The 11,764-nt window shown below is 34.2% G+C and overlaps 1 protein-coding gene across 6 annotated transcripts; it reads right to left on the bottom strand.

Moving 5' to 3' along the window:
* Positions 1 to 328: 328 nt before the first annotated feature.
* LOC111706220 (calcium uptake protein 1 homolog, mitochondrial) lies at positions 329 to 11,589 on the bottom strand. Of its 6 annotated transcripts, none has more exons than XM_023479032.1 (14): positions 11,231 to 11,589; positions 10,566 to 10,728; positions 10,014 to 10,225; positions 8,436 to 8,655; positions 8,229 to 8,381; positions 7,454 to 7,540; positions 7,050 to 7,189; positions 6,497 to 6,598; positions 3,522 to 3,638; positions 2,699 to 2,930; positions 1,764 to 1,858; positions 1,464 to 1,553; positions 1,070 to 1,345; positions 329 to 558 (listed from the first exon to the last, which is right to left on the bottom strand). In XM_023479032.1, the coding sequence occupies exons 1-13, from the start codon at positions 11,554 to 11,556 to the stop codon at positions 1,198 to 1,200; spliced, it is 2,085 nt and encodes a 694-aa protein (XP_023334800.1). In that variant the 5' UTR covers positions 11,557 to 11,589; the 3' UTR covers positions 329 to 558; positions 1,070 to 1,197. The 6 variants fall into 6 exon arrangements, with proteins under 6 accessions (XP_023334800.1, XP_023334799.1, XP_023334801.1 ...); XM_023479031.1 differs by lacking the exon at positions 329 to 558 and adding an exon at positions 566 to 689 and having other exon boundaries at positions 889 to 1,345; XM_023479033.1 differs by lacking the exon at positions 329 to 558 and having other exon boundaries at positions 1,089 to 1,345; positions 11,231 to 11,387; positions 11,418 to 11,589.
* Between the last annotated feature and the right edge of the window lie 175 nt (positions 11,590 to 11,764).

The following is an 11,764-nucleotide window of genomic DNA, read 5'->3' as shown; positions in this document are numbered from 1 at the left end:
TAATTTTTGAAAGGGCTGCAAAAAGCCTGTCCGTACTTAACACAAGATTTATTTACAGTCAACTATTTGGTAACTAGCCGTGCAAAAGTCATTATTAAAGTAATCATGGTTAAAAACCCTGGGTTATCCTGGGATTTTACTGTTGAGTTAAAATCTTTAAAAAAAACTAAATGTAGTTTGATGTAATTTAATAAAGGATAGTTGTAATATAACGGGTATCATAGAAGAACTTTTTACCTGTCTTTGTCTTATAAACTTCCGTTCAGACAACTCCTACAGATCTTTTTTTATTTATTTAAAGAAGATCTACAAAATTATATTTCTTCCAAATGCTTATTGGTTTATTTGCATTTGTATAAAATCAATTTCATAAGGCCGAATTTTCCCGTTTTTAGAGCTCATTTTTCAAACTTCAGGTTCATGCCTAATGTACTATCTTTTAGCAAATATTATTATTATTACAAGGAGACAACCCATCATTCAATGAATTTACAATATACAAAAAAAATTTCAAAATATTTGACTGTGAAAAATTTTCTGATCTAATGTTCAGTACACCTAAAGATTTGTATATTCTAGAAAATATTTATATTTTCTTAGCAGTACGTAGAATAAAAGGGAGTGACTATAATTCTACTTTGGTGGAGTGAAGGAGCTGGGGTCTAATTCAAAGTAATCAACCAAAAAAACTTATTTTGGTCGGCGTTCATATCAATACATTGAAGACGATTTATATCTAGCTTTTTTCAAATTACAAGTTAACAAGTAAACAAAGAGAAGCTGTCAATTCTTTGTTTCCATGTTATGTGTACCCTATCCATGCTGTTTAAAAGCTTGTTAGAAATCAAAATTGACATCGAAAGTCGTCTTCATAACATTGATATATACGACGACGACGAGTGTAGGAAAGAAATTCAGTACAGAGCGGAGAAGAGATATTTAAGAAGCAACAATGAAGAAAGATTTTTTTAACACATTTTAAAACAATTAACAAACATGCTACTTTGATAAGGAAGTTTAAAATTTAGTTCTATATGTACAATGTACATCTTAATGACAAAAAATGTACCTGCTAACTAAGGTATATATAACGTTTTTTGTACTGCCAAATAGGAGAAACTACGATACTCAGAATGAATAAATAAACAAAATAACAATTTGTAATAAAACTGCGACTAAAACAAAAATTCTAAAATTTTATTCCGTTCTCCGCACACCGCCGATAACTGCTGGTCTACAATCGGCGGCACACTTGAATATTGACGTGAATACTCGGCTTATCCCGATTTCTTTTGGTTTCTCGAGACCTCGCATTGCTCTCTGTTTCATTACACTCACAAACTCCCTGAATATTTTTAAAAATATTTTTTTTCGCAGATTAGAACATAAATTAGTTTTGTGAATATTGTCTAAATACATGTCTTCTTCTTAGGACAAAGTGTAATTTTGAATAATTTTCTCACTTATTTGATAGTTTTCCATCGCCATTGTCATCGAAGAGATTGAAGACGACATCTACTAGATGATCTGACAAATCCACGTGAGCAACAGTTCTTAAAAAAGTATAAATTCTATTAAAATTATGATTAAGAAACAGAAAAATTAAGTCAAATCCAATCGGATCACATGAAAAGTGTGGGGGATTTGCTAATTAACAGTTAATAAGTTTCAGAGTTGAGTTTCAACATCAATACTATTAACTATCATAATAATTGCGACATGACATGAAAATTTGAAATATAAGAAAATAAATAAAACCCAACCTGGCAACATGCTTCATGGTTGCCCTCTCAATAGGAGCTCCAGCAATAGTATGATAGGTCAGAGCTATATCTATATCATTGATACTGAACAGAACCTGAACATATTGATACTGAACAGAACCTAAACATATTGATACTGAACAGAACCTGAACATATTGATACTGAACAGAACCTAAACATATTGATACTGAACAGAACCTGAACATATTGATACTGAACAGAACCTGAACATATCGATACTGAACAGAACCTGAGGATATTGATACTAAATAGAGCCTTAACATATTAATACTGAAAAAAACCTCCTAACATATTGTTACTGTACAAAACCTGATCATATTGATACTGTACAGAACCTAGACATATTGATACTGTACTGAACCTAGACATATTGAGACTGTACTGAACCAAAACAGTGAACATATTGATACAATACAAATCCTGAACATATCAAAACTGAGCCCACAATTTAAAAAATTCAGGAAAATACGGCTCGGGTCTAAGCGGTCGTTGGGCCTTATTTACGGCTTGAGCTTTCGGATTCAAGTGGCATCTTATTTTCCACAGAGTTGAATTCAAAAAACCGGTTTAATATTCTATTTGGCGAATTTTCATGGTAGGAATTGGCGCATTCCGGGTTTTTATGAGAACAAGATTCAACAGAGCCTCAATCTCCACTAAAACCAACCAAATTCTTTAAATTCCATCTAAGGCTGGTTTTATTTTCATTGGGCCTAACTCCTTAAGTCGAGCCGAAGATTTTGCAGCTCTCAATCATGTGACACAAGCTGTCGTCAGAGTTGGGTCGAAGATTGTGTCTTAAAGTCGGGTTTAAGGAATTTCGGCTCGAGCCGAAGTTTTTAAATCGCAGAACCCAAACATATTGATACGAACCTGTACAGTTTACAGTATACATGTTGAACTAAAATAGTACCTGATAGAAATTTAAATAATCTTTAAGTGTAATTCCAAGGCTTGCGTCATCAGAATATATTTTGCGGACACGTCTTAGCATTTTTGTCTTCTTCTTCGACGTAAACCCTGCGTAGGCAATTAGAAGTTCCGCGAAGTCCCGTTCTGAGATTGTTCCGTTCTCCTGACCCCCCTTCTTTCTAAACTCTAGCTCAAGGATCTCTTCTTGAAGACGACGCTGGAAATCAAGGAATCTAAAATCAATAATTAAAAAAATGTTTAAAATTGATGTCTTCTTTCACATTGTAAATTGCATTTAGACACAGATACAGTAAAATATGTTTAAATGTAGGCTGTAGCAGTTATCAATTCTATGTATATGAAGTTTGTCCGATCATAACTCAGGAACCCCCGGAACGATTGGCCTCACATTTTGATTGGGGACATCACGTGAACCACGGGAATGTTCTTAGATTGGTTTTAAGATTCTCAGTTGAGTGGGTCGACTTTTATAGCGAAAAGTTAGTTTCCCGGTTTCGTTTAAGTGCAGGTAACGTCGGGAGTAACTATGAGTACCCTGTGCAACGCGGGTTCCCAAGAGCTAGAATGAAATAATAATTTTTTCCATTTTCTTTACAAAATGCTCACGAAAACTTTAAGTGGATTCAATATTGACTAAAAGTAAAAATCCATCAACACAGCATTTATTTATATCTGATGTTTCTGCAAACGAATTTTAAAATGGTTTACGTGAGTCTAGCCAAGACAGTGCCAGGTCTAACTGCCAGAGAAGAAATACTGTACATAACAAGATAACTCATTGTTAACCCTGTAGGTCTGATTACCTTTCAACAGTCAGAGTTCCTTTCTTTTCCTTTCCGAAGAAGAAAGTGATGAGTCCTGAATTGATTCCCTTAAACGTGCTGCCCGTAACTCCATGGTCCCTGTGCCGAGCTCCAGTACTAAATATTAACTCACTATAAACCAATTCAAATCAGAAATACTGGGATTTCTGATTTTTTGTGTGTTTCTTGAACATTGAATTTGAAACATGCTGGAGCACTTAAAAATGCATCCTGAAGATATCATCACATTTCCTATTTGGGGTTCAAGCGTATTCATGATGAACTCAATCGAATTTAAAAGACAAAGGTTTGGCGCCCTTGGCAATAGTATTAATTATCCTTATGACATATTAAAAACTGAGGGAAATTTCACTGACTTTTTAAATCCTGAAGAGTATAGAATTAAATTTGGAGAAAATCCAGATATTCTTAATTACATAAGTTTGAAACATGCGATAAGAGTAGCTGTACAAAAATTAGGTCTTCAATTAGAAAATATTCCCCTATCTTTTCCCGCCCAACCTCCATTAATACGTCTAATTAACTATTCTACCAAAGGCTGTAACAGATGGGTTAAACTGGCAAAGAGATTAGAATTTTTCAATGCAAACTTAATGCTTAGAGAAAGGAAGTGGGAAATTGAACTTGGAGCCATGCAAGGAATTAACTTTTGGGGAAGATGCTATCAGCTTACAAGAACTATTTTTTATAACAATAAATTAAAATGGTTTCATTATCAAGTTGTAAGGGGTGCTCTAAAAACGAACTATATTATTGCTAGATTTATTCCTAACACCACCCCTAACTGTTCCTTTTGTGATCTGATGCCAGAAAAAATTGTTCACATGTTTTATGAATGTTTTGTAATATTTGACTTTCTACAAGATGTTTATGAATTTTTTATTAATAAATGGAATGAGGTATTGGAAATTCCCAGCAAAAAAGAGTTTATTTTTGGCAATCACTCAAAAAATATGTGGGATCCGATAAATCTACTTTCCTTACATGTTAAATATTTCATCTGGATTGCTAGATGCAGAAAATTCACTCCTAGATTAAATTCATTTCTTTCCTGGTTTAGATTTGAGCTCAAAATAAACCTTCTAGCTTATGGCGATGGTGAAAAACTCGCATACTTGAATGATAACAGTTATAATATGGAGGAGGTTCTTTTACTAGATTAACGTTTTTATAGCCTATGCTGTATTCTTATCTAAAAGAAACTATTCTAACTGTACATTCCTGTTCTATTCTCTCTGAGTTATAGTAATAATATATCCAACATTTAATACCTATGTATAATCAGTAATACATTTAGATGATGGACGCTACGAGCAGTGAAGAGAAAGATTTGCCAGTTAATACCGAGAAAATATTGCCAGACACTAGTATTCCTCCTCCACCTCTACCACCAGCATACAAGACCTTCTTATATCCTGCCTACACAGATAAACTCACCTCTGCATACCCAGCTGAAANTAATCTAATCAAGTATAATCAAGGATATATCCTCATATGTTGAACTGTTTCTCATAATTATAACCGTCAGATATTTACGAGATTGATTTTGATGTTCGGATCCAATATTTATTCACTTTTGAATTTAAGATCCAAGATTTAGTTATTTTATTGCATTTCTCCTTTAAAACGAAGATAAGAAACACAGAGCTGCATTATATTTTTTCTTTTTTTCTCGTTTTTTCAAGATTATATTTTCATATTTCCTGTTTGATCTTGTCTTCGTTTGTGTTTTCTCTCAAGTATTTAACAGTAAAGTACGAAAAGTACTTTACAAAGTCAAAATTTGGTGTCAAGACTGCTGCTCAATACTAAGTATGTCTTTCATAACAGAGCTGTCGTTAAATTAGATCTCAATTTTATATATTCCTGATCAAGTAGAGAGTATATAGCGAAAAGCCATTTGTTAAACCTGTGATTTTTTTTTTATATAAAGATATTTACGTCGTAATTTTTCAATAAAAGTTTGAAGAAGAAGAATTTGAAACATGGAACAGCATTTGTTGCTATGACTGAGCTAGTAAATAGCTGCTTATGCAGAACACGACCAATAAGTCAAGTTTTCCGTGAAGTCGACCAAAGAAGTGTTGTTACCTTCTCAAACTTCTCAGCATCAAAAGTTACCTACCTTGAAATTGATTAAAGAAGTGTTGTAACCTTATCAAACGTCTCAACATCTACAGTTCCCTACTTTGAACTTGATCGGCGAAGTGTTGTAACCTTCTCAAATGTCTCCTGCATCTACAGTTCCCTACCTTGGCCGGAAAAGTGTAACCTTCTCAAACTCCTCAGCATCTACAGTTCCCTACCTTGAAGTTGATTGAACAAGTGTTGAAATCTTCTCAAATGTCTCCAGCATCTACAGTTCCCTACCTTGAAGTTGATTGAAGAAGTGTTGTAACCTTCTCAAACTCCTCAGCATCTACAGTTCCCTACCTTGAAGTTGATTGAAGAAGTGTTGAAATCTTCTCAAACGTCTCCAGCATCTACACTCTACAGTTCCCTACCTTGAAGTTGATTGAAGAAGTGTTGTAACCTTCTCAAACTTCTCAGCATCTACAGTTCCCTACCTTGAAGTTGATTGAAGAAGTGTTGAAATCTTCTCAAACGTCTCCAGCATCTACACTCTACAGTTCCCTACCTTGAAGTTGATTGAAGAAGTGTTGTAACCTTCTCAAACTTCTCAGCATCTACAGTTCCCTACCTTGAAGTTGATTGAAGAAGTGTAGTAACCTTCACAAACTTCTCAGCATCTACAGTTCTCTACCTTGAAGTTGAACGGAGAAGTGTTGTAACCTTCTCAAACTCCTCAGCATCTACAGTTCCCTACCTTGAAGTTGATTGAAGAAGTGTTGAAACCTTCTCAAACGTCTCCAGCATCTACAGTTCCCTACCTTGAAGTTGAACGGAGAAGTGTAGTAACCTTCTCAAACTTCTCAGCATCTACAGTTCCCTACCTTGAAGTTGAACGGAGAAGTGTTGTAACCTTCTCAAACTCCTCTGCATCTACAGTTCCATCTCCGTTCAAATCAAACATCTTGAACGCTATTTGAAAATGCCTAAAGAAAAGAATAAAATAATCTTTGCAAAAACTTGATTAAACTTCATAAAGTTTCATTAAAAACATTCCTTTGTGAAAACTCAGATAAAATCTTAATTGTTATTAAAAAAAAGTTGTCAAAATTAAGAGACTTCTCGTTTTCATGTTGATTTACAAATAACACAAAATACAAAAAGTTACAATTCTAAATTAGTTGCAAAACCCCTCTAAACTAACATTAATTCAATACTTTCTTAACAAAGTCAAAATTTCAATTTCACTGAAGTCATGCTAGGCAGTCTATCCAAAGCACCTGCTTTTTTAAAGAAAATGTTCAAACATTTTTTCGCAAATATCTGCCTAGCAGAATAAGACATTTTGTTTTGTTAACTTATTAGGGATTGTATGTTAATATTTGAGAAGGTAAATGAGATTTAAGGATTAATCTCAATAAATTCCAAAAAACTGACCTGCGAGAGGTTGAGAGGACTGTGAGAAGGAAAATATAATCTGAGAAGGAGATTAGTCCTCCTGATCCTAGTTGATAGAATATACTGCTCCTATCTACAGTCTGTAGAGGAGATATATCTCCTATACTCTCTAATCCAACCTAGATATAGATAGATAGAATATACTGCTCCTATCTACAGTCTAGAGGAGATATATCTCCTATACTCTCTAATCCAACCTAGAGATAGATAGATAGAATATACTGCTCCTATCTACAGTCTGTAGAGGAGATATAATTCCTAATCTCTAATTTAACCTATAAATAGATAGAAGGAAGGAAGAGGAGAAATATCTACTAGACTCTCTTATATAACCTAGAGATAGAAATCTTGAAAGAAAGAGATAAAATGAAATTTTTTTTAACCTGTATAAACTGATCTAGTCCTAGATGATCTGGTTGTTTTTCTCCAGGAGATATTGAACGGAGGAAATCTTCAGGTGTCATCATAACCTAGAGAGAAACCAATTCTTTACCTTCTCATGTAAGCTTTTCAATCAGAATGGTATGTTAACTAGTTTTCAGAATCCAGATATATCTTATATTATGGTTTCTCGACCATTCAACATATAATTTGGAAGCCTACTAAGAAAGCTGTAATCCGTATACTTATCAAATTTGTTTGTTTATGTTTTACTGCATAGTGATGTACTTAGTAAAATGATCAAGTCCCGTAAACAAACACAGTACAGTTGTACCTCTTCACTGTTTATGTTGCAGAAATGGTCCATGAATGAATGAATGAATGAATGAAAGGATGGATGAATGAAAGGATGGAAGGATGGAAGGATGAATGAATGAATGAATGAATGAATGAAAGGATGAATGAATGATTGAACATCATACAACGTTTTGCAGAATAACAAAACAGTCTTTTACTGTTTAATACAATATACACTAGCAGACGTAACTTTATTTTGACCATGGAAATTAGGTGGTGCAATGATAATTCTTAACAAATACGATTTCGAATTCGTCTCTTAATTCCCACGTTTATTGGGACACCCTGTACAACAAAACAATAAAAAATAAATATAAATGAGATGCAAAATCAGTTGAAAAAAAACAGGATCTAAATACAAAATATATTTTAAAGTATAGCAAAATTTACTTATTTATTAGTCCCTTTAAAATATTCTACCTCTGAATGATCCTTGTCATCTGTGAGTTTATAAGTAGCAAAATATCTGAAAACTTTGTCCGGAGTTGAGTAATGACGAACTCGGTTCTCATATTCAATAATCTTCCTGTCTCTAAATCCAACCTTGTTCTCATGCCGCTTTTCTTCAAATTCCTAAAAAAAAACAATATTTTAATATTTCATAACAATGACGTTTTTGTTACTCACCAGTAGTGTTTCTTCAACCAATTCCTCTTCAGCTTTTAAACCAAACCAATTGCTTTTAGATTCCTCTGCTTTTACTCCAAATCTTCCGGATGGCGGAGCTACTACCGCCTTACCACCGACTGTTCCTGTTTGCAGAACTGGCTCCGATATTAGTTCCTTCATCACTTCATCCTTGTCGAGTCCTAGTTTCTCTGCCTCTTCAATTACCTCCTTCTTGTATCTAATTGAAAACCAATTACAAAAATGTACTGGTGGAAATATTCCCGGTCCCCTTAAAGGGACTGTAAAGGAAAAATGAAAAATGCAGGTAGAGGAGAGGGGGCTGGAGAAGGTTGAGGAAAGAGAGGGCTTGAGGTAGAAGAGAGAAGTGAGGAGGCTGGAGAAGGTTGCGGAAAAGGGGACTGGAGGCAGAGGAGAGAGGATAGGGGGCTTGAGAAGGTTGAGGAAAGAAGAGACAGGGGGTAGAGGAGAAAAGTGAGGAGGGTGGAGAAGATTGAGGAACGAGGGGGCTAAGGTGGAAGAGAGAGTGTTGGATTAGTGGGTCCGCGTCTTCTTTTCTATTCTGATAAATGTTGTCAGCTAATATAATTAAGGAAACATCATGGCAAAACCCCCTTTTCACTTTGACACTTTTATTCTAGATACAGAGATGAGGTGGAGAATTTTCAACCTCCTTCTCACAATTTCATTTCAGGTCAAATTTGATTTGATTAAAATATGCAAGGAAAGTTTACTTTTAATCTGTGATAAACATTTAGGTTTAAAGGGACAGTAAAGGAAAAATGAAAGGGGGTATAGACTGAAAGCTAATCACTTTAGCTCTCGATCGCGACCCATGAAAGTTATATCTGATGTTCCTATCTCGAGAAATTGATTTACAACTTTGTCAAATTTATACTAAAATTAATATATATACAATTTTGTATAAAAGTAGAGGGTTTAAATAGATCAAATTCAGCAAATATGCAACCAATCTGAAAACTATGATATCCCAGAGAAAGCTAATTGTAACGTAGGTTTACTCCAATTCTAATTTTATAATTGTTATTTCTATTTTTAATAGATTTAATTCATAATTTTATTTATACTTCCGTGTTACTTGACCAGAAGTTCCACCAATGGCAGTGCAGTAAAGTGGTCACGTGATACAGGCGGAGACACGTGACCAGTATACTGCTCTGCGATTGGTGATAGTTCTTGTCACGTGATTTAAGTTAAAGATTTTCTAAATTTTACATATATGAATTTTCGTATTCTTTTAACACGGTTTTATATCAATTTCTCGAGACAGGAACATCAGATAAAACTTTCATGGGTCGCGATCAAGAGCTAAAGTGATTAGCTTTCAGCCTATACCCCCTTTCATTTTTCCTTTACAGTCCCTTTAAACTAATTATTCCCTCCAATTCACCGATAACACCCCAAACAAATTTCAATAAAGAAAAAATTGGACTACAGCGGACAAGTTTGTCAATAAATACTTGCCACTCGAAAAAATCATTTAGTAACCTTAACTAGGCGATAAAAAAACACACAAAAATTGAAGAATATTTTACAAAAAGAAATTGTTTAACGTACCTTACTGCCGCCTGTGCCATCATAATAGCATGTACCGCCTTCTGGTCCGAACTACCGGGCATATCCCTAGTTTCTTCCCATGCTTTTTTCATGGCCGCCAGCCCTTCGTCGCCGTACTTGTCGTAAACCTCCGCGGCGAGACTACTCGACATATTATTTTCTTGTAAATATTCATAGTTTCTATCCCCGCCACTCAACACAAGGAACATGTACTAAATATTTAAATCAAATAAAACGGGGATAAACCTAGAATAAGTAGGATAAAGAAAGTCAGAAAGGATTCAAATGTAAAAATTTAAAAATACATAAAGCGAGGTTGTTGAACAAGATACGGATACTCTAGTTTGACTGCTTCTGCTGATATATCTTCTAAGGTTGAATTATCTAGTTGAATTATTCGAACCTAGTTCAACTACTCTTTTACTCCAAGAAGCTAGAGCTACAGAAAATGCCAATGCCAAAGATAATAATAATTATAATGATATTAACCAGCCCATATTCTTCACTAGAAATCAGTTTCAAGCAAGTGAAATTAAAAACAATATAATTTACCTGAACTATTTTTGGTACGTATGAGTCCTTGCTAAAGAATTCCTTCCAGTTGAAAAACGGAATCAAGAATATTGCCATGAGAGCCAAGAATAGAGGATGCGCACGTTTATTCAGCCCCTGTCGAAAACTCTGTCCAAATACATTATCCGGCTTTGCATCCCACCTAAATATAAATCACAAATATTTCGTGTCAGATATTCATAAATTCTTGATAGAAAAAAACACTTTTGAAAACGTCTCATATTTAAACAAATGTCTAATTTAATCCTTCATCTATGATTAATATGAGTGAACACTTACAACCAATACATCCAAAATATTTCAAATAACATCACTGAGATGCATAAAATCAACTATCTGCTACAAACAGTTTCCATATCCATGAAATCTGCCAAAAATACTATCGTAGTACATAAAATCTGCCACAAAGTAAAATCTAAAACTTTAGACACGTCAAAAAATCTCTAGTTTAACGCCTGAAGCTGAAAACTTTAGAATGGGATATTCTTAATCTCGATTGGTTAATTAATCTGAAGACTAATAACAAGAGGATAACAAGCATTATTTAATCTGGAGATTTAGAAAAAGAGGAGATCAAGCATTGATCTCGATATTCACCATTCTAAAGTTTTCAGCTCTGAACTAATTAGAAATTATTATTGAACCTGAAATATCTGAAGGAGTTTCCATTCCCAAACAGCTCTTTTTCCTTCCTTGCTCCAAGAGTTAAAATAGATCCGGAGTGAGGAAAAGTTCGAATGTTAAGGTTTCTAACAAGTACTTGCCGAGTAGTTTGAGATCGTCCAGAAATCCGTCCCAAACCTACTCCTGGAGTATGAATCCGTCCCAAACCTACTCCTGGAGTATGAATCCGTCCCAAACCTACTCCTGGAGTATGAATCCGTCCCAAACCTACTCCTGGAGTATGAATCCGTCCCAACCCTTTCCAGACTCCCATTGGAGAGTAACATTTTGAATAGACAGTCATCATTTAGTCATCTGAAACTATAAATAGTAATATTAAAACTAAATATAAATATAAATATATAGAAATATTTTTCTACAAAATAGACAATAGAAATATCATATTTATGTTGTTTTTTTTAAATTATTTGTTTTATATATTCACATAAGAATAGTAATTTTTGTGAAGTTTTTTGTATCACAGAAGGAATAAAATATACAATACGTGTATGCTG

Source organism: Eurytemora carolleeae, unplaced genomic scaffold (assembly GCF_000591075.1).
Source record: "Eurytemora carolleeae unplaced genomic scaffold, Eaff_2.0 scaffold501, whole genome shotgun sequence".
Lineage (NCBI taxonomy): Eukaryota > Metazoa > Arthropoda > Copepoda > Calanoida > Temoridae > Eurytemora > Eurytemora carolleeae.
Note: the sequence above shows the minus strand (reverse complement) of the source record. Positions and strands in the feature narration are given on the sequence as shown.

What these genes read in the sequence shown, in the direction of transcription:
- LOC111706220 (XM_023479032.1), bottom strand. Translation starts at nt 11,556, where the DNA reads ATGATGACTGTCTATTCAAAATGTTACTCTCCAATGGGAGTCTGGAAA. An exon ending in GTCCTCTCAACCTCTCGCAG is followed by an intron (nt 6,599 to 7,049) that starts GTCAGTTTTTTG and finishes TCTTTTCTTTAG; the next exon opens with GCATTTTCAAATAGCGTTCA. An exon ending in GGAACTCTGACTGTTGAAAG is followed by an intron (nt 2,931 to 3,521) that starts GTAATCAGACCT and finishes TATTGATTTTAG; the next exon opens with ATTCCTTGATTTCCAGCGTC.